This window comes from Schistocerca piceifrons, chromosome 4, assembly GCF_021461385.2.
Source record: "Schistocerca piceifrons isolate TAMUIC-IGC-003096 chromosome 4, iqSchPice1.1, whole genome shotgun sequence".
Classification (NCBI taxonomy): Eukaryota; Metazoa; Arthropoda; class Insecta; order Orthoptera; family Acrididae; genus Schistocerca; species Schistocerca piceifrons.
In genome coordinates this window covers 674,079,940-674,102,995 of record NC_060141.1, presented here as the reverse complement: position 1 = coordinate 674,102,995, position 23,056 = coordinate 674,079,940, and the positions used below count along the sequence as shown (strand labels likewise).

The 23,056-nt window shown below is 42.9% G+C and overlaps 1 protein-coding gene across 1 annotated transcript in view; it reads right to left on the bottom strand.

The window, feature by feature from the left end:
* The window catches only part of LOC124795454 (hemicentin-2-like), a 403,018-nt gene that overhangs the window by 30,323 nt on the left and 349,639 nt on the right, over positions 1 to 23,056 (bottom strand). The window contains exons 7-8 of the mRNA XM_047259480.1: positions 17,447 to 17,591; positions 9,614 to 9,744 (exon numbers count right to left, since the gene is read on the bottom strand). Coding sequence (XP_047115436.1) covers positions 9,614 to 9,744; positions 17,447 to 17,591 — 276 coding nt within the window. The remainder of the gene's footprint in view (positions 1 to 9,613; positions 9,745 to 17,446; positions 17,592 to 23,056) is intronic.

Genomic DNA, 23,056 nt, shown 5'->3' with positions numbered 1-23,056 from the left:
ACCCTAGCACGCCTCCCTCCAATATCAAAATACCTATTCAACCCTCAGGCTACTTGATATTTTCCCGTAAACAAGAATTCTGTCATCATCAAGAACGCCACATTATGCTGTGTCGACATTTCACTTTCATGGTCACTGTGGGATGCAGCTTATGATAACTTGGTAATTCGTCAAGTAACTGATATTGGATATCACTGGACAGGTACGTAGCATGACAATTCCATAATTTCATTGCTGAGAAGATTACCCACAATTGTCAATGGTAACACACTGATACTACAAATGACTGTCTTATGTAGTTCGAAAACTTACTGGTACGAATAACTTCTGGTACAGAAAACGTAATTTTAAACACATATCACGTAGGTAGACTGAGATGTCTCTTTATGGTACACTGTTATGTCTAAGATGTAAGAAATATGATTTCTGGAAAACCAGAACGTGTTGTGTAAAAGTCTGTCAGTTCTGATAATCGTGTGATACACAATTACTATATCACTTTCAGTAGCCACATGATATCCAGTCTCTGATCACGAAAAATACAACCGACCTCTGATGTCAAAAGAGTAGTTCGGTACCAAAATGGTGATTTATAATGTATAATGTGTAACTGTCGATCAGATTATGATAGGTGTAAACTGACAGAAGTTGTCACAACAAAGAAAGTTTTACATAGGAAGGTATTTTACTCTTCAAACGAAGTTATGTAAATTTACGAACAGTATGGAACACTCTTGTATTTATGAATTTACTCACAAGTACTATTTGGTGCCATTTGTTTCCAGTGTGCAGATAGCTGGCCGGTTCACGGCGGGACATCATTTTAACATACCTGTGATACAATGGTAGCCTCTTTGACTAGTGATAAAAATCTCCTTGTACTCGGTTTCCATCTAAGCCCTTGCTTTAATTCTGAATATAAATCATCAGCAACGTCGGCTGAAGATTTCCTGCATAAGGAGTCACCTTCGTCCTGCCAAACAACTGCTCTGAGGACAGTTAATGTGTATCCACAGTGGCCGGGTGGTTCTAGGCGCTACAGTCTGGAACCGCGCGACCGCTACAGTCGCAGGTTCGAATCCTGCCTCGGGCATGGATGTGTGTGATGTCCTTAGGTTAGTTACGTTAAAGTAGTTCTACGTTCTAGGGGACTGATGACCTCTGGAGTTATGTCCCATTTGAACCATTTTGTATCCACAGCTCATGTGGCCTTTAGTTAATGGAAACGCGTCATGACGATTTCCTAGTTGACAAAAGACGCCGGACTAGTCCCCCATCACGGATCTCCGTGACTGCTAGGGGTTAGGTGACCATCAGAAGACGATTGAGAAAACAACGAAAGGGTGACATACTAGGATTTGGGACGTTGACTATCAGAAGTGTGAAAGGGACAGGGAAGCTAGAATATCTGAAAAGTTTAATTCAGAGGTTCAATCAGGATATATTATGGGGTCAGTGACGTGAAATGGAAGGAATGTTAGGATTTGTGGTCAGACGAATACAATATAATATTAGCAACAGCAGAAAGTGGTACCAAGAGGGTACGATTCGTTATAAATATGAAAATCGGTCAGAAAGTGAGTTGCTTTGAAGAACTTAAAGAAGGGTCATTCTCATCAGAATGGACGGGAAACCAACGGCAATAATATTAGTTCAGGTATACTTGCCAACGTCACAAGGTAAAGATTACGAGACGGAGCACATGAGGTCTATGGCCGGGTGACAGACTATCTCCAGGGGGTGACAATCTAATAATCGTGGGGATGGCAATGCTTTCGTAGCGAAGTGAAATGAAGGTAATGTTACGGGAATAGATACCAGCTGGATTAAATCATGGTGAGACTGAGATTCCAAAATCAGTTATTGGACTGTAAGTCGTGCACATGATCAGATAATAGACACAGACTCCAATTCAATAGCCTAATGATTTAGAGTACGCTGACGTTTAGGAGAATCGTCAGAAAGATTCAATGTGGAAATAATATGGTTACTGAAGTGCTGAGTAAGGGTAAAATATGTTTGAAGGTCTCTGAGACTGTAGGTAATTCGATAATGAATTCAGCGGTAGGCGGTTCAGTTAAAGAGAAATGTCCGTCTCTAGAACGGCCAATCCCATAAGGTGGAAAGAAAAATTAAGTACACAGAGCCGAGAAGAATTCAGATTGCTCCAAGCACTATCGGGCTTAACATTGGAGGTCATCAGACTAAGACCCACTTAAACCTAACTAACCTAAGGACATCACACACAGCCATGCCCAAGGCAGCGCTGTTCTGGACTGAAGCGCCTAGAACCCTTCGACCACAGTGGCCGGCCCCGAGAAGAATCATTTAATAACAAGAGAAATATGGAAGTACAAAAATGTTCAGGAACAGACAGTAATACAGCAAAATAAGATAATCAACAATGGAATGAACAGGAAGTGCAAGGATCCTAAGGCGAAATGGCTACAGTCACAATGGATATAAATTGAAGAGGAAGACAAAACGGATGGAAGAACGGATTCAGAATATAGAACGGTTGTAGTAACCTTCGGTAACATTAAAAACCTGAAGTAGGAACATTAAGAGCGAGGAGGAATTCCGCTGATAATCGTAAAGGAGCGAGCACATAGGTGGAAATAATTTATTTAACGTCTCTACGAGAAGGGGAAACAATCTGCTAACGTAATAGAAGAAGGATCAGATATCGATTTTTCAGACATAGAGCATCCAATGAAGAATTTGACAATGCTTTGTAACACACACAATCAAATCAGAGAGAATGCATACATAAAACACTTTTAGAATTCCTAAAATATGTGGTAGAAACGGCGAACAAATCACTATTGACGTTGGTTAGTAGAATACATCAGACTGGAGACATACCACAACGCTTTCGAAAAAATGCGATCCACTCAGTCACGCTGATAAAAGTGCAGATAACTGCGAGAATTAATCTATAATTAGCTTAATATCTCAGGCACATAAGTTAGTGACAGAATTAATATACAGGAGAATGGTACAGAAAATTTGGCATCGCTTATGTGACGATTTCTTTACGCTTCAGAAAAGGGACTAGACAGGCAGATCTCACGTTGCGCATGATAGTGGAAACAAGGTGTAAGATTAATCAAGACACCTTCTTAGGATCTGTCGACTTGGAAAAAGAATCTGGCAGTGTATATTGGTGCAACATGATCGGTAATATGAGAAAAAATAGAAGTAAGTTACAGGGAATGACGAGTAATACATAATACGAGGGCTGTTTAGAAAGTAAGGACCGATCAGTCGTGAAATGAAAACCACAGTGAAAACCAAAAATTTTTTTATCCGAAACCGTTATCCACACCTTCCAGCTACCTCTCTAAGTAGTCGTGGCGTTGTACAAACTTTCCAGTACCCTCATCATAAAAAGCAGCCGCCTGTGCTCTCTGCCAATTGTCTACACTGGTTTGCCTTTCGTTGTTTGTACCAAATTGTTGTGTTCGTAGCTAGCTGTTCATGTGAGCAGAGATGAACAACGGAGGGAGGCAATTAAGGTCTGTATTGTGGGTGATCATTCACAACAAAAACGCTGCACGTCTTCGCTGCCCCTGCAGAAAGCGGCTGAAAATTTTCTTGAAGAAAGAAACGCATGACATTTATGTTAAGTGGGCTGCATAGCTTCAGGCGAAATCTCTCACCAGCTCCACATACTTGGCGGGAGACACTCTTGTTTTAGGCATTTGTACATGATCACTTTCCGCTCTGAACTGAAAAGGGTGAAAAGAAGCAATCGACAGGCACACTAAAGACACTGCCCAAAACATCTGTGCAATCTTCCTTTCCACAGTGGACTCCATTCCGCGCCTAATCGGACTTTTCTTTTCGGATACGCTCGTATTTAGATGAACCCATAGGGAACCATAAGATTGTGATGTCATGGAGAGATGTGCTCTGATTCAAGACTAGGATGCAGTCAGTCGTCCATATTGTTCTGTCCACAGATCGAAGAAACAGTCATGGAAATAAAAGGAACGTTAAAAAATAAATTTGAATTTCGGGGTGAAATGATTCCGATGACATAATTTGCTGAAGATATTGTTATCTTCAGAGGTAGTGAAAATTAATTACAGGAGCCGTATAAAAGTATGAATAGTGCAACGCCTACAACGTATTAACTGACTGTACACGGAAGAAAACCAAAAATAAGACATTAGCGATAATTTTAATACGACGCAGTAAACGAAGTTACGAATTTCTGCAACCTTCAATGCAAATTAACACATTGCGAAGGAAGCAAAGCGGCCATAAAAAGCAGACGAGCGTAGGAAAATAAAGCACTTCTGACGAATAGAATATTCAAGCATTGGCCTTAGACTGAGGAAGTAATTCTGGAAAATGTACTGAAATAACCTGCGTCACCGGGCACGCCGAGAAGGGAGATTTTTAGACAGTATATAGTGGGAGAAACGGTCAGTTTCGTTGTTGGGTAGAACCGGGAGCTGAGAAACTGAAGAGAGGATTAAACCGCAGGCAACGATAGCCGGAGACGCAGACACGAGCACGTTCTTTACCCACACGAGGGATGGTTTAAAAATGGCCACTTTGCGTACAGCCTGTCATGCAATGAGACAATTCCGCTGTTGCAAATCTCTTCAGGCACGGAAAAGACGTTACAAAAATGCCGTAACTCATCAGCTATGACATGTGAAACGTCTAGCTTGCCGGAGAAGTGTTGCACTGTGTGGGAAAAACGCTTGGCGGGCGGTAAGAATTACGTCGATAAGTCACGCACCACTGCGGTCACTGAGACGACACGTAGAAGCAAGAGCACCCTGAATGTACGCAGAAACAGCCTGTGAAACATGGATGTGGTCTGTGTATAATGTTTGGTGGGTAACAAGAGAACTGTTTATCAATCATCAACACCTGCAGATTCGAGAACGAAGCAGATGTATGAGAAAGTCCAGTGGTCACACACAGATGGCCGTTACCAACAAGCTAGTTTGTTGTAGACTGAACTGTAGCGAAATGGCAGACTAAAGAGCTTGATTGATTATGGTCAGTGTTACAAACGGTGATGAAAGAGAAACGTGAGAAAACCACAAGTTCCAGAGGGACTACTAGCCAACGAAGGATCGGAAATTTCAACCTTCCACTGAGAGGCGGGCTCACGAAACGGCTATAAGTTATTCGTCGGCACTCCAAAATTAGGCCCTCAAATGACTGGGAGGACGAAAAATTCGGGTAATCTATGAGCTAAGGACAGCCAGGTGAAGCGAAGCGGACAGTTCCTCAGACAGCGCCAAAGCAGGAGCCACTTTGTGACTCATTCTCTTTCTGCTCCATGATCAACGGTCCAGTAACTTGGAAGTAAGCAACAGACTTCACACTGTAGTTTCCTTACCTGACATCCTCCTCTCAACTCTGCGATAACACAACTTCTATGATGCAACAGTCGTTGCCAGTCAACCATCCCAATAGATGAGAGCTGCCTCTGTCATTTCGCTACCACACAGCTAAGAGAGTCTGAATGAGCCGTACCGGCATCCAAAATGCCACAGATGACGCCACATTACGCGTACGAGGAATGGTGAGATTGTTTATACCTCCCCTCCCCTCCTACCTTTCAATAACTGAGTGGTGTTCATGCCCAGCACTGATAATTGTATCTACAATACTGGCCATTAAAATTACTACACCAATAAGAAATGCAGATGATAAACGGGTATTCATTGGACAAATATACTACATTAGAACTGACATGTGATTACATTTTCACGCAATTTAGGTGCACAGATCCTGAGAAATCAGTACCCAGAACAACCACCTCTGGGCGTAATAACGGCCTTGATGCGCCTGGGCATTGACTCAAACAGAGCTTGGATGGCGTGTACAGGTACAGCCGCCCATGCAGCTTCAACACGATGCCACAGTTCATCAAGAGTAGTGACTGGCGTATTGTGACGAGCCAGTTGCTCGGTTACCATTGACCATTGGCGGGAGATCTGCAGAATGTGCTGGCCAGGGCAGCAGTCGAACATTTTCTGTATCCAGAAAGGCCTGTACAGGACCTGCAACATGCGGTCGTGCATTATCCTGCTGAAATGTAGGGTTTCGCAGGGAGCGAATGAAGGGTAGAGCCACGGGTCGTAACACATCTGAAACATGATGTCCACCGTTCGAAGTGCCGTCATTGCGAACAAGAGGTGACGCAGACGTGTAACCAATGGCACCCCATACCATCACGCCGGGTGATACGCCAGTATGGCGATGACGAATAAAAGTTTCCAATGTGCATTCACCGCGATGTCCCGAAATACGGATGCGATCATCATGATGCTGTAAACAGAACCTGGATTCATCCGAAAAAATGACGTTTTGCCATTCGTGCACCCAGGTTCATCATTGAGTATACCATCGCAGGCGCTCCTGTCTGTGATGCAGCGTCAAGGGTAACCGCAGCCATGGTCTCCGTGCTGATAGTCCATACTGCTGCAAACGTCGTCGAACTGTTCGTGCAGATGGTTGTCGTCTTGCAAACGTCCCCATCTAATGGCTCAGGGATCGAGACGTGGCTGCACGATCCGTTACAACAGTGCTGATAAGATGCCTGTCATCTCGATTGCTAGTGATCCGAGGCCGTTGGGATCCAGCACGGCGTTCCATATTACCCTCCTGAACCCACCGATTCCATATTCTGCTAACAGTCACTGGATCTCGACCAACGCGAGCAGCAATGTTGCGATACGATAAACCGCAATCGCGATAAGCTACAATCCGACCTTTATCAAAGTCGGAAACGTGGTGGTACGCATTTCTCCTCCTTACACGAGGCATCACAACAACGTTTCACCAGGCAACGCCGGTCAACTGCTGTTTGTGTATGAGAAATCGGTTGGAAACTTTTCTCATGTCAGCCCGTTGTAGGTGTCGCCACCGGCGCCAACCTTGTCTGAATGCTCTGTCAAGCTAATCATTGGCATATCACAGTATCTTCTTCCTGTCGGTTAACTTTCGCGTCTGTAGCACGTTATTTTCTTGGTGTAGCAATTTTAATGGCCAGTAGTGTAATAAGATAGATAACTGTTACACAAACGCATAAGCAACATTGATTTAAAGTACTGTATGGAGTTCTTCAGTTCAGATTTCGACTGCAATAAAGTACCACTGCGATCCTATGTACAAGGTGTTAGCCAGACAAGAAGAATAAACTCGGAATATGATTTCAAACATACCACGACGTAAGGCTACCAAACGTCAGTAGTTCGGTGAGAGAGTAAGTTAGTCATTAAAGAAAATAAGGTACGTTGTCTGAAATGCAACTTTTACTGTAAGAGAAGAAATTTCTGGTGAAATCATACTATTGCTTCCGAGACTACATAATTAGTCGATATGTGATGGGCCTTCGTCAAAACCCTTGCCCGTCTATCATGGTATCGCTCCTATTAACAGCTAAAAGCACGGAGATGCTGTATCACTTTCGGCCCAAGGCCCGCCCCGCGGAATAGCTGGCAGGTCATGGTTCCGAGTTCACGGTTGCTGTCTATCGAGTTAGTAGTGCCGCACTGAACCTAATCGCACTAAATGAATCCAATGTGAGTATTTGAACAGCTCAAGTCACATTGTGTATCAGACGAAACAGATGTTACTTAACAGTTGCAATCGAAGACAGACTGTATTGTACAACCAATATGTAATGACCTGTGTCAGCAGTGTATAAATGGACCAATTAAATACTGCATTCAGCGAGGGGCAGTCCTCAGGTGAAGTACAAAGTGCTAATTCCAACTGCGTGGAAGATATTTCAGATTAATATTCAAATTCTGAATAAATACTGACCAGAAGAAGGATACCAACGAGCACAGCTACATGTCGGTAAGATCAATATTACTATAACAACATTATGCTACCTGATAATCGTTCGATTCGAAACTCGTAACAAATGGAAGGTATATCATCAGCAGCCATTCCGGTGGTACACATATACCAATCTCTTTAATTGCCCCTTGGTCTAGGGTTTGTATCTTCGATTAGTAATCAAAACGTTCTGTCTCAGGATTTCGAATCCTCGCAACTGCTTAAATTTTAAATTAAAGTCATCAGTAATGACTGTCAAATACTTCAGGCATAAGACGTGACTCTGATTCATCCAATGGCCGTGTCAAAGACGGCGAAGGGTCAGATAGATGTTAAGGGAACTCTCTCGCCCTTGAAGTGGGAAACTACTCTAAAGGCGGAAGAATCAGCAATGATCATTACCGTGAAGATGCAGAAAGCAATGGATACCACTGCATTAAAGACACAATGTTTATCTACAGGACATGTGGCCTTTGATTGAAAAATAGCTTGACAATCTGTCCACTGGAAAATGAATCCGGGCTAGTTCCCCGTTTACATCTGCGGGAGGGGTCCTGACATGGGGGAGGTGACCATGAAAAAATAGTCAATAACCAACGAAAGGATAACGTTCTACAAATCGGGGCATGGAAGTCTGAACGTGATAGAGAAGCTAGTAAATCTCAACAGGGAAACGCTAGAGCTTAATGTAGATGCAGTGGGGGTCAGTGAAGTAAAATGGAAGGAAGACAAGAATTTCTGAACAGACGAGTATTTTGTAATATCACCATCTGCGGGAAATGTAATAACGGGAATAGGATTCGTTATGAAAAGGAAGGTATGACAGAGATTGAGTTACTGGAACAGTTCAGTGATAGGATTATTCTCATCAGAATCGACAGCAAACCAACACCGACTACAATACTTCATGTACACATGCCGACGTCGCAAGCAGAAGATGAAGAGATGGAGAACGTATATGAGGATGTTTAACGGGTAATTCAGTACGTAACGGGAGATTATCTACTAGTCGTGGGGGATGGGAATGCGGTTGTAGGGGAGAGAATAGAAGAAAGGGTTTCGGGAGAACATGGGCTTGGTAGTAGAAGCGAAAGACTAATTGTGGTCTGCAATAAATACCAATTATTAATAGCGAATACTCTGTTCAAGAATCACAAGAGGATGAGGTATACTTGCAAACTGCCGGGAGATAGTGAGTGGAAGATTTCAGTTACACAACATCATGGTCAGACAGAGATTCCGAATTGAGATACTGGATTGTAAGGCTTATCCAGGAGCAGATATACATTTACATCACACTTTAGTAGTCCTGAAGAGTAGGCTGAAGTTTAAGAAACTAGTCACTAAGAATCAGTCCGCAAAAACTTGGGATACGGAAGTACTAAGACATAAAGAGTTACGTTTGAAGTTCTCTGAGGCTGTAGACACTCAGATAATGAGTAACTACAGTTGAAGAGGAATAGATAGCATTAAAGTGGTCATAGAAGTTGGAAGTCAGAGACTGGAATACATCCAGCAAATAATTGAGGACGTAGAGTGCAACTGATACTTTCAGATGAAAACGTTGGACCAGGAGAGGAATTCGTGGCGGTCAGTGTCAAACCAGTCAGGAGACCGGTGACTCAAAGAAAGCAAAAAAAAGTTAAGTGGTATAGATTGTCTCAAATGGCCATAGTCAGAAAATCGTCGTGCGCTTGAAGAGAACCCATAGTGCTAAAAATGAAATGCGTTAACCGTACGAATGACTGCTGAGTATAAAATACAGGATAAGTGAACAGTAGTAGGCACGTACCTCGAACTTCCAGTAGACCTTATAGGCAGGTGGGTTGGCTCGCACGTGGCACTCGAAGTAGACGTCGCTGCCTTCTTCCACGTCGTCCGCGTGCAGTCGAGGGCCCAGTCGCAGCTCGGTAGATGGCGCATCTGCATCAAGTACACAAATTACGTTGAAATATACACCACAGAGTACTGGGAGCTATAATAAAGATCGAATGCCATTCCGCAATCTCTTACAGAGCAAAAGATTGACATCTTAGAGGACCAGATACCGAATGAAGTACAAAAATGGTCCAGTCACTGCGAAAAGTCATTCCAGATATTAATCTAAGAAACAATCATTCCGATGGATCGTACCAATGAGCCGGAAGTTGATCACCAAATTATTGCTCTGCCCTACCTTCCTGTTCATAACGAATCCTACGCCCGTTATACGTTTTTCTGCAGCTGCTGATATTAACCTATACTCGCCTGTCCAGAAATCCCTGCATTTTAATCAGCACTATCTGCCCGTTGACATCCAAGCCTGAACAAATGTCTCCACTAGATTTTCCATGCATTCTATTCTCGAACTATGAGTATCTGCGTTGATCCTTCTTGTTTCCTAATGTCATATAGCCACCAACCAATACGTCGTCATCCCATTCATCTTTTACTTCTTCAGAGCATACAAAAACAGTTCTTGGCGAATATACATTATCTTATCAAAAGTATGCGGAAAAATATTGCCGGACGTTAATAGGGGGTCAGTCAACCTTTCGATCTCATGGCGGCTCGAACCTCGCTGGGATCGGTTTCAGTGTGACAACCTATTATTCATCAAGACTCCAAACTGATGAAGATAGTCATGCTGGACACTGGGAATTGAAGCGAAGTTGACGTTGTGACACATTTCAAAGGTGTTCCATTGCGTTCAGGTCGTGGAACAGGTAATTTCAGTATTGGTATTGTCCATAGACCATTGCATGACAGATGCTGCTTTATAACAGGGTCAATCGTGACTCTGTTCCAACCATCGTCTCCGACCTATTCCTATACTTGGCGCAGTACATAATGTTGCAGATGTGTCCATATCATTCCTCACTCAGCGCTTAGGTAAGCGCAGTAAGGAGACCATACCGTAGCCCCGAAAATCACACCACTATCATAACAACACGTCTATTCTTCACTGCTGGCATTACATATGATGGGAATCAACGTTCTCAAGGCGTTGGCTAAACATAAACCCTTCCAGTGGGCTGCAGAGTGCAAAGAGTGATTCATCACTCCAGATCGCTTGTTCCCAGTCATCTACTGCCCAGTGCTGTTGCTCTGTTGCTCCTTGCACCACCGCAGGCGTAGCGTATCACTGCCTACAGAAATGGGTGGCTTATGAGGAGTCGTTGGACCACTGTACCCCCATCGTTTTTAACTACTTTCGCGAGGACACTCTACTAGCTCGACTGCTGCTAGTGCCTTGGACGTCACCAGTGATTCCTTCCTCAGATTACATGCCATTTCTTACAACCGTAGTCCACAACTCTCGACAGTCCCTGTTCGCCATTAAGTGAGTCAGCCTGTCTTGGGGTATCTGTAGTTGTTCCTTCACATTTTCACTTCACAGTCACTTCATCAACAGTCGACTACAGCAGATTTAGAAGTATAGAAGTGTCCCTGATGGATTTCTTACCCAAGTGACATCCAATTACTAGTCCACATTCGAAGTGACTGAGCTCTCCAGACCAAACTATTCTGCTGTTCTCGCTCCCTGCTGACAACGCAGTCCACCTTTTATGCTGGCACGTCCGCCTGTTGTGGCATCTACTTATCAGTTCACTATTTCATAGGGTTGTCCAGATACTTTTGATCGGGTTGTCCATCATACAATCGCCTGGCTATTTGTGCTGCCCATGTTCACATTTTTATCGTAGAACTGACCAACGATGGTCACGTAACAACCTGTATTTCTCATATTTGCGTGTTGTTTAATATTTTTCCAGTACTCCTTCATCTTATCCCCATGTTATCCGTTTCTTTCTTCTGTCCATGTTGCTCCTGATGTCTTTTTTACTGTGTTTTTAAAGGCTACTGAATTTTGTTATTTCATTTTTTAATCTTTTTTTTCTTTTAGAACTAGTCCTTTCGGGTTTCTTTCTAGGTCATTTCATATTTATACAATCTATGGTGCCGCCGATTATTTTCCCCACAAATATAGAAGTTTTTGTTTCGATAGCCCATGGAGTGTACTCACTCATTGGGATTATCCAAAGATGAATCTTCGCTTTCGCATTTCTTTGATATAATAGGTATTTTTTCGCATCTCCACGTTGTTTCTTATCTTCCAATTATTTATATAAACAACTGCCAATATATCAAGGTGGTTCTTTGAAAAATCCTGCTCAGAACAGTAGTTGAACTTAAACTTAATAATTCTCCACAGAATGTTAACTTGTAAACCTATTATAATATGATTTACTGCTTTCCACAAAGCATCTGAAGCTGCAAGCAGACAAATATTGGATGAAATCATTTGAAAACGAGGTGTTAAATCAGTATTAACAAATTTAATTCATGAAATTAAAACAATTACGATAGGTAAAGTGAAATTCATAGGATAAGTACATCAGTCATATAAAATAATAGCTGGTCTTAGAGAAGGATGCAGTTTATCAGATTTACTGTTTAGCTGCCTGGCAGAAAAAAAGTGTAGGGACATGGAACTTGGAGTTAAAAAGTCAAAAATTTAACATGTAATTGTGACGAGAAACTCATCTGGAATTAAAGGAAACTGCCTGGCTTTTCCGATGATTTTGCAATATCTCCATTGTATTTTCATTTCAGTCTTAAGTGTTCTACTACAGTTTGTTCTCTTATCCATTACTTGTCCTACCAATTCAATACGTGCGTCTCTTGGTTGCTTCTAGAACAATCTCTGTTAATGGTTAGTTTCTGCATTTAAATTTCAGACTTTACATCCGTAAATCAGAACCGGTAAATACACATACACTCCAGGAAATGGAAAAAAGAACACATTGACGCCGGTGTGTCAGACCCACCATACTTGCTCCGGACACTGCGAGAGGGCTGTACAAGCAATGATCACACGCACGGCACAGCGGACACACCAGGAACCGCGGTGTTGGCCGTCAAATGGCGCTAGCTGCGCAGCATTTGTGCACCGCCGCCGTCAGTGTCAGCCAGTTTGCCGTGGCATACGGAGATCCATCGCAGTCTTTAACACTGGTAGCATGCCGCGACCGCGTGGACGTGAACCGTATGTGCAGTTGACGGACTTTGAGCGAGGGCGTATAGTGGGCATGCGGGAGGCCGGGTGGACGTACCGCCGAATTGCTCAACACGTGGGGCGTGAGGTCTCCACAGTACATCGATGTTGTCGCCAGTGGTCGGCGGAAGGTGCACGTGCCCGTCGACCTGGGACCGAACCGCAGCGACGCACGGATGCACGCCAAGACCGTAGGATCCTACGCAGTGCCGTAGGGGACCGCATCGCCACTTCCCAGCAAATTAGGGACACTGTTGCTCCTGGGGTATCGGCAAGGACCATTCGCAACCGTCTCCATGAAGCCGGGCTACGGTCCCACACACCGTTAGGCCGTCTTCCGCTCACGCCCCAACATCGTGCAGCCCGCCTCCAGTGGTGTCGCGACAGGCGTGAATGGAGGGACGAATGGAGACGTGTCGTCCTCAGCGATGAGAGTCGCTTCTGCCTTGGTGCCATTGATGGTCGTATGCGTGTTTGGCGCCGTGCAGGTGAGCGCCACAATCAGGACTGCATACGACCGAGGCACACAGGGCCAACACCCGGCATCATGGTGTGGGGAGCGATCTCCTACACTGGCCGTACACCACTGGTGATCGTCGAGGGGACACTGAATAGTGCACGGTACATCCAAACCGTCATCGAACCTATCGTTCTACCATTCCTAGACCGGCAAGGGAACTTGCTGTTCCAACAGGACAATGCACGTCCGCATGTATCCCGTGCCACCCAACGTGCTCTAGAAGGTGTAAGTCAACTACCCTGGCCAGCAAGATCTCCGGATCTGTCCCCCATTGAGCATGTTTGGGACTGGATGAAGCGTCGTCTCACGCGGTCTGCACGTCCAGCACGAACGCTGGTCCAACTGAGGCGCCAGGTGGAAATGGCATGGCAAGCCGTTCCACAGGACTACATCCAGCATCTCTACGATCGTCTCCATGGGATAATAGCAGCCTGCATTGCTGCGAAAGGTGGATATACACTGTACTAGTGCCGACATTGTGCATGCTCTGTTGCCTGTGTCTATGTGCCTGTGGTTCTGTCAGTGTGATCATGTGATGTATCTGACCCCAGGAATGTGTCAATAAAGTTTCCCCTTCCTGGGACAATGAATTCACGGTGTTCTTATTTCAATTTCCAGGAGTGTATTATAATTTCCCTCTTCACACACATTGGAAGTAAAGTCTTTCCAACTATATTTTATATACGTCTAGTACACTGTGAGCATTTCTCTTCTTCTGTTTACTTGCTTTCTTGCCAATGAAATCCTTGGGTTCACCTACTCTCAGCACTAAAACCTGATCAGTTGGTTCTGTGGCATTAATTATTACCCTGTAATATGAACATCAATATAATTCTACTCTATTTGTGCTTTGGAGCAAGACAGAGAGATGCAGAAGAGTCATTTGCCACCACAGAAGCGTCTTCTACTATGTATACAAGACAATACTGTAAGATAATCTGTTTCATGAAATCAGCTAGTACTGATACTTATTCTCCCATAGTAATCAACAGGGTTTCAGTTACAAGAGAAACAGCCTCTGACAAGGAAATGATCGTAAGTGTCGAAAACCACCCTGAAATTTTTCACAGTGGAAGAACAACTGAAAGAAAGTTTCAGCTGCTAAGGCGCACTGTAAGTACTTAAAAATGATACAGTTACTCGGTTTTGTTGTATGAAGAACCGCTGATAAATGACATATGTACAGGCATTCTTGCCCAGTGCTCGATCCGTCGATTAAGGAGACACAGCAAGTAGGTATAGCCGCGTGGCATGATGTCCAAAGTGCACACATAGCGAAAATATCTCAGATAGTTAATTTATTTAATAAATAGCAGCTCATATTGGCAGCTGAACTGCTGTAGATGTAATTATTAAATAAGTGATTGACAGAGGCAGAAAAATCAAGGCAGTCTGCTATGTTACATTACAGGCGACTAAAGCCAGTTGGGACTTTCATTTGTTGACATGAAATATTTTTCAAAAATAACAGTAGTACAAGTCTTACAATAACTTCTTTATATCGTGTATTTTACTAACAATAAAACAGTTCCCTAGTTACTCCAAATAATTGTCACAGCAATGCGAAGTATGTATTCGATGACGAAAAAAACATTTTCCTTACACGTGACACACTTGACAAAAGACAAAATAATGCATTGAGACACTGCACACTAATTACTAGCTTTATTTATCTCGAATTGGGTTGGGTAATAAATGGTCACGGTTGTTATTCTGCTTATGTGCTGCATACCTGGCATACTTGATCAAATTCGTAAAACTTGCCGGTGCAAACTGACATTGCACAAATGACTGAAGTTAAATGCTATTACGCTGACATAACTGACATGACAAAGATCTGTCAGAAATTACGTTGCATGGCAGTTTTCTGAATAATGCTTCGCGCTGCCGAAAAATTTCTTTGTCTAGGGTCTAAATCAAACAGTTGGTTCCAGGTGGAGTCCGAATTATACTAATAGCCTTTCCGTCCTCCACCTGAAAGAGGTGTCGTTATTGCCAGGCTAAGAGTCCTACAAAGGCAATGTCTTCTTTTCTGCAGGCGTTTCGGATATTGTGCTGAAATATCCCATTTTTCCACATTTTGCTGCGTCGATTACAAGATTTTTGCAACCAAACACTCCTTTTTTCAGTTTTTGGCCCTCATTTGCCTTGTGCTTCCTTAAGACAGATAAGCTGCGGAATCAATAATGCATGATACTTATCAGTGGCATTGTAGTATACGAACGTGTCATAACATTCAACGACTGAACAAATGGCTTATTCTTTTTTCTAGCTCGAAATGATAATGTGTGGTTTGCATGCAGTTTTTGCACGAAACCTGTCTTTATACACAGCATGTTAGGGGATAAGAATTTGTTTATACTGTAGCCTATGAATGGCATGCCCTCTACTTATTTACTTGAAGTAAACTTCATAATTACGTGACATGTTTTTCCATGTAATTTTCTGAATCGGTTTAACCAGGCTGAAGAAGCCTGGAAATCAGCAATGTTCGTCTCACTTGCAATTCAGATGGCCCGGTGTCGTAGACTTCTCTCGATAAGGGTGCACTGACTGCCAAGAGCAGTTCTAAATCTTTCGAATAGTTTTTCTTTCACACCTTTGCGAGTTTCATTTCGTGCTGCATGTAAATCTTTCTTACATTTACATAATTAACGTTCAGATTTTACGAAGCGAAATCGGCTTTGCAGATAGCTTAACTTTGAACGATTTCTCTTTCCTTCGTTTATCCAACCGTTTCTTTGTCCCTGACAGCTATTACTCTCCATATTTCCTTTGGGATAGGAAGGTCCTCAAATTCTGTTCTGGAATTTAATTAGCACAAAGATCATCATCCTAACCGCAATTCACGGAACTGTCAGAGTTACTTCTTCTTTCTTCTAATATTTCCACAATTTCTAACGAAATTTCGCCATTATCAGAATGAATGTCCAAGAAATTAGCTAATAAATTGCACAGATGTCGGTCCTCAGGAGAAGTATGTGATTTAGATTGCGTACAACGTTCTTTTCGTTGTGACCTTATGAGGTTGACAAATTAAACTATTAACATATTGGATACCACATTAGTGTGAATTTCTGGAATGTCCACGATGACGGAAGCTATTAGCAAGCATATATACAGAAAATACAAAGAAAATTATTTCAGTTTAACTTCCATTGTTAACTCTTAGCAATATCGGAAAGGCAACTTCAAACTCTTATGCATATTTAATGAGTTGCAAATTTGAGCGAATAGTGACTGTGAAGAAGTGTGTCAGTGAAACTGTCAATGGAAACTGAAATTCGTTTTACCTATTACGACCGCGTTCTGCAGTGTTATCGATTTACCGAGTGCCGTCAATCGAGGATAAGCGATGTCTGCTACAGTTCCGGTAACGGTGTACATTTCTCCATTTTTTAAAATACTTGCATTGTGTGTTAGTGGCTAAAATTCTGATATTGTAATGCTTTCGATGTAGTCTTACTGCATAAAGATTTTCTGGGGATGTTTCGAAATGTCGAACTGGACAGTTTACTTGTGAGACTGTAACTGTCTGAAACAGTAACTGGTTTTCATGGTAATAAATAGCTACACTTCCGTTCATGAAGAAGCACTGTCTCATTAAATCAGTGCACAGAAATGTTCTCATATGGTTCAGTTTTATCGTGAAGAAAAATTTCAAACGGTGGAAAATTCAGTACCTGAACGTCAATACACGTAAGAAATATAACAGACAGCGTTCGATAATGTAACGGTGTTTCACTCATAAGAATGGAGCAAGTTAAGGGGATTTACGAAATATTGAAGTACAACAGAAGTATTTCTAATACTCAGATGGTCACACGACATGTAGCAACGCTATAGCATTTTATGTGCGATGAAACATTCATTAGTTATAGAACTCAGATTAAATGAACAGAGATGGAACTACGAATAAGCGAAATCCTGTATGTGATAGCTCTCACCCCGACGAGCTCGTAGTAAACGTGTTATGTATTCGGACTAGACAACAGTATACCGTGACTTTTAAGTAACTTCATGACACATTGCTGGGGAGCCATTATCTTTGTGCCAGGCATACTCACAATAAACAGCCAGCCTGACTGAATGCTCCTCGATGCCTCCAAGCACCTGAGGGTTTTCAGCCCGACAAGTGAGCAGCCGCCCATCGTCCGTATGTTCCGGCGTCAACGATAGAGTCGATATGGTCTCGTTGCCGTCCGCAGAAACCTGTGACAGATGAAGCGACCTCTGTGTCAACATTGATAAGCGTTCAAAATGTTTACGCTGGGCTTAAGTTAGCGAAGCGTAAGCGATGGCAGATACGCTCATTAACATCTCGTCTTACAAAACCCTCCCCTCTTTATCCTTTTGGTTGCTGCTGTGGTCTACAGTCCGAATAACAATTTGATGTAGCTTTATTTTTTTTTCTTATGGAACTTAACCGCTAAGGGCATCAGTCCCTAGGCTTACACACAACTTAACCTAAATTATCCTAAGGACAATACACATCCATGCCCGAGGGAGGACTTGAACCTTCGCCGGTTTGATGTAGCTCTCCCCCCCCCCCCCCCCCAATCTTTCCTGCATACTCGACTTCTCTGCATAGGAAAGTAAGTGTCCAGTCCAGCCACTCGTGGATGAGGCAGGAATTGAAATTTATGATTAAAAAAAAGAAACGCTTAACTCCGTTTTCAAATATTTTTTTCGAAATTAAAGCTCAGGAGTGTTGCCACAACTTAATCCTCGTACCACTGAAAAGATGAGTGGGCTAAGTGCTAATATCAGTCGCGCTATGAAACAGCTAAAATGATTAAAATTCAACAAAGCTCTAGAGCCTGATGGAATTCCTACCAGAATCGATACTGAATTTGCGTCTGAGATTGCCCCTCTTTCATTTATATCGTAAATCCCTCGAACAAAAAACTGTCCTCTGTAATTGGAAGAAAACACAGGTCACACCCATTTACAAATTTAGAAGAAGGATTTAGATGTGCACAGCAAAACTATCGTCCAGTATCTTAGAATCTGGTCTGAGGTTAAACATAACGAGATATCTCAAACAGAGTGACCTCCTCCGAAAACATCGACGATGTAAAATCCAATTCTCACCAGGATTCTTACATGACGTACTGAAAGCCTTGAATGAAGGTATTAAAGTAGATTTAGTGTTTCTTGATTTCCGAAACGCATTTACTCCATATCATATTGTTGTTGTAGTCTTCAGTCCTGAGACTGGTTTGATGCAGCTCTCCATGCTACTCTATCCTGTGCAAGCATCTTCATCTCCCAGTACCTACTGCAACCTACATCATTCTGAATCTGCTTAGTGTATTCATTTCTTGGACTCCCTCTACGATTTTTACCCTCCACGCTGCCCTCCAGTACTAAATTGGTGATCCCTTGATGCCTCAGAACATGTCCTACCAACCGGTCCCTTCTTCTTGTCAAGTTGTGCCACAAACTCCTCTTCTCCCCAATTCTATTCAATACCTCCTCATTAGTTATGTGATCTACCCATCTAATCTTCAGCATTCTTCTGTAGCACCACATTTTGAAAGGTTCTATTCTCTTCTTGTCGAAACTATTTATCGTCCATGTTTCACTTCCATACATGGCTACACTCCATACAAATACTTGCAGAAACGACTTCCTGACACTTAAATGTATACGCGATGTTAACAAATTTTTCTTCTTCAGAAACACTTTCCTTGCCATTGCCAGTCTACATTATATATCCTCTCTACTTCGACCATCATCAGTTATTTTGCTCTCCAATTAGCAAAACTCCTTTATTACTTTAAGTGTCTCATTTCCTAATCTAATTCCCTGAGCATCACCCGACTTAATTCGACTACATTCCATTATCCTCGTTTTGCTTTTGTTGATGTTCATCTTATATCCTCCTTTCAAGACACTGTCCATTCCGTTCAACTGCTCTTCCAAGTCATTTGGTGTCTCTGACAGAATTACAATGTCATCGGCGAACCTCAAAGTTTTTATTTCTTCTCTATGGATTTTTCTTTTGTTTCCTATACGGCTTGCTCAATATACAGATTGAATAACATCAAGGAGAGGCTACAACACTGTCTCACTCGCTTCCCAACCACTGCTTCCCTTTCATGTCCCTCGACCCTTATAACTGCCATCTGGTTTCTGTACAAATTGTAAATAGCCTTTCGCTCCCTGTATGTTACCCCTGCCACCTTTAGAATTTGGAAGAGAGTATTCCAGTCAACATTGTCAAAAGCTTTCTCTAAGTCTCCAAATGCTGGAAACGTAGGTTTGCCTTTCCTTAATCTTTCTTCTAAGATAAGTCGTAAGGTCAGCATTGCCTCACGCGTTCCAATATTTCTACGGAATCCAAACTGATCTTCCCCAAGGTCGTCCTCTACTAGTTTTTCCATTCATCTGTAAAGAATTCGCGTTAGTATTTTGCAGCTGTGGCTTTTTAATTTTCACATCTGTCAACACCTGCTTTCTTTGGGATTGGAATTATTATATTCTTCTTGAAGTCTGAGGGTATTTCGCCTGTCTCATACATCTTGCTCACCAGATGGTGGAGTTTTGTCAGGACTGGCTCTCCCAAGGCGGCCAGCAGTTCTAATGGTATGTTGTCCACTCCCGGGACCTTGTTTCGACTCAGGTCTTTCAGTGCTCTGTGAAACTCTTCACGCAGTATTGTATCTCCCATTTCGTCTTCATCTACATTCTCTTCCATTTCCAGAATATTGTCCTCAAGTGCGTCGCCCTTGTATAGACCCTCTATACACTCCTTCCACCTTTCTGCTCTCCGTTCTTTGCTTATAACTGGGTTTCCATATGAGCTCTTGATTTTCATACAAGTGGTTCTCTTTTTTCTCCAAAGGTCTCTTTAATTTTCCTATAGGCAGTATCTATCTTACCCCTAGTGAGATAAGCCTCTACATCCTTACATTTGTCCTCTAGCCATCCCTGCTTAGCCATTTTGCACTTTCTGTCGATCTCATTTTTGAGACGTTTGTATTCCTTTTTGCCTGCTTCATTTACTGCATTTTTATAATTTCTCCTTTCATCAATTAAATTCAATATTTCTTCTGTTACCCAAGGATTTCTACTATCTATGCTTATTATTAGAAGTACGGTCGTATGTGGTATCGAGCGAAATTCGTGACTGGATTGACGATTCCTTGGTATGGAATACACAGATAATTATCTTGAATGGACAGACATCAGCAGGCGACTTTGGGTGTTCTCCAGAGAAGTTTGTTCCTACACTTGCTGTTCATAGTGTACGAGAATCATATTCGCATTTCCGATTATTGCTAAACTTTGGCTGCGCTACGCATTGGTAAGAGTGGAAATTCGTACACGGGCCGGGACTTGAATCCGGTTCTTTCGCATGACACGAGTGGTCACCTTAACGACGCCAGCCAGCCGAGCCACTACCCGGTCCGACTCAAATTTCCGTATGTAGCCGCTTTCGTCTACATACTGTACTTGTAAAGGATCTGTGAGTCCCGTACAGGAAGAGACGTATGATTAAAGCCGAAGCCCTGTTATTAGGTGTGAAATATCATATTACAGTGCCTGTGTTGTTCTAACGTACTTTGCAATGTCCTTTAGACATGCGTATATGTATACTCATGTGTATTCTAATGACATTGGAGTAATATTAATAGTAACCTTGGACTTCTTGCAGATGAAGCAGCTATATGTAGTCAAGTACTGTCTCAAAGAAGATGTGTGCTACAAAAAGGTACGGCCAAACTTTCAGGAAACATTCCTCACACACAAATAAAGAAAAGATGTTATGTGGACATGTGTCCGGAAACGCTTAATTTCCATGTTAGAGCTCATTTTAGTTTCGTCAGTATGTATACTTCCTCGATTCACCGCACCGAGCGAGGTGGCGCAGTGGTTAGCACACTAGACTCGCTTTCGGGAGGACGACGGTTCAATCCCGCGTCCGTCCATCCTGATTTAGGTTTTCCGTGATTTCCCCAAATCGCTCCAGGCAGATGCTGGGATGGTTCCTTTGAAAGGGCGCGGCCGACTTCCTTTCCCGTCCTTCCCTAATCCGATGTGACCGATGACCTCGCTGTCTGGTCTCTTCCCTCAAAACAACGCTACGCAACGATTCACCGCCAGTTGGACCAATTGAAGGAAGGTAATGTTGACTTCGTTACTTGTGTTGACATGCGACTCATTGCTCTACAGTACTAGCATCAAGCACATCAGTACGTAGCATCAACATGTTAGTGCTCATCACGAACGTGGTTTTGCAGTCACTGCAATGTTTACAAATGCGGAGTTGGCAGATGCCCATTTGATGTATATATTAGCACGGGGCAATAGCCGTGGCGCGGTACGTTTGTATAGAGACAGATTTCCAGAAAGAAGGTGTCCCGACAGGAATACGTTCGAATCAATTGATCGACGTCTTAGGGAGCACGGAACATTACAGCCTATGACTCGCGACAAGGGAAGACCTAGAACGACGAGGACACCTGCAATGGACGAGGCAATTCTTCGTGCAGTTGGCCATAACCCTAATGTCAGCGTCAGAGAAGTTGCTGCTGTACAAGGATACGTTGACCACGTCACTGTATGGAGAGTGCTACGGGAGAACCAGTTGTTTCTGTACCATGTACAGCGTGTGCAGGCACTATCCGCAGCTGACTGGCCTCCACGGGTACACTTCTGCGAATGGTTCATCCAACAATGTGTCGATCCTCATTTCAGTGCAAATGTTCTCTTTACGGATGAGGCTTCATTCCAATGTGATCAAATTGTAAATTTTCACCATCAACATGTGTGGGCTGACGGGAATCCGCACGCTATTGTGCAATCACGTCATCAACACAGATTTTCTGTGAACGTTTGGGCAGACATTGCTGGTGGTGTCTTGATTGGGCCCCATGTTCTTCCACCTACGCTCAATGGAGCACGTCATCATGATTTCATATGGGATACTCTACCTGTGCTGCTAGAACATGTGCCTTTACAAGTACGAAACAACATGTGGGTCATGCACGATGGAGCTCCTGCACATTTCAGTCGAAGTGTTCGTACGCTTCGCAACAACAGATTCGGTGACCGATGGATTGGTAGAGGCGGACCAATTCCATGGCCTCCACGCTCTCCTGACCTCAACCCTCTTGACTTTCATTTATGGGGCATTTGAAAGCTCTTGCCTACGCAACCCCGGTACCAAATGTAGAGACTCTTCGTGCTCGTATTGTGGACGGCTGTGATACAATACGCCATTCTCCAGGGCTGCATCAGCGCATCAGGGATTCCATGCGACGGAGGGTGGATGCATGTATCCTCGCTAACGGAGGACGTTTTGAACATTTCCTGTAACAAAGTGTTTGAAGTCACGCTGGTACGTTCTGTTGCTGTGTGTTTCCATTCCGTGATTAGTGTGATTTGAAGAGAAGTAATAAAATGAGCTCTAACATCGAAAGTAAGCGTTTCGGGACACATGTCCACGTAACATATTTTCTTTCTTTCTGTGTGAGGAATGTTTCCTGAAAGTTTGGCCGTACCTTTTTGTAACACCCTGTAGAAATTCAGTCAATCTTGAGAAGATTTAAATGTGTTTGGAAAGATTTGTAACTTATTGTAAGGGTTCAGAAATTAGAAAATGAGCACTTCACAAAAAGAAAGAACGTAGAATCTCTTGGCTACAATATCGATGACTCACAATTAGT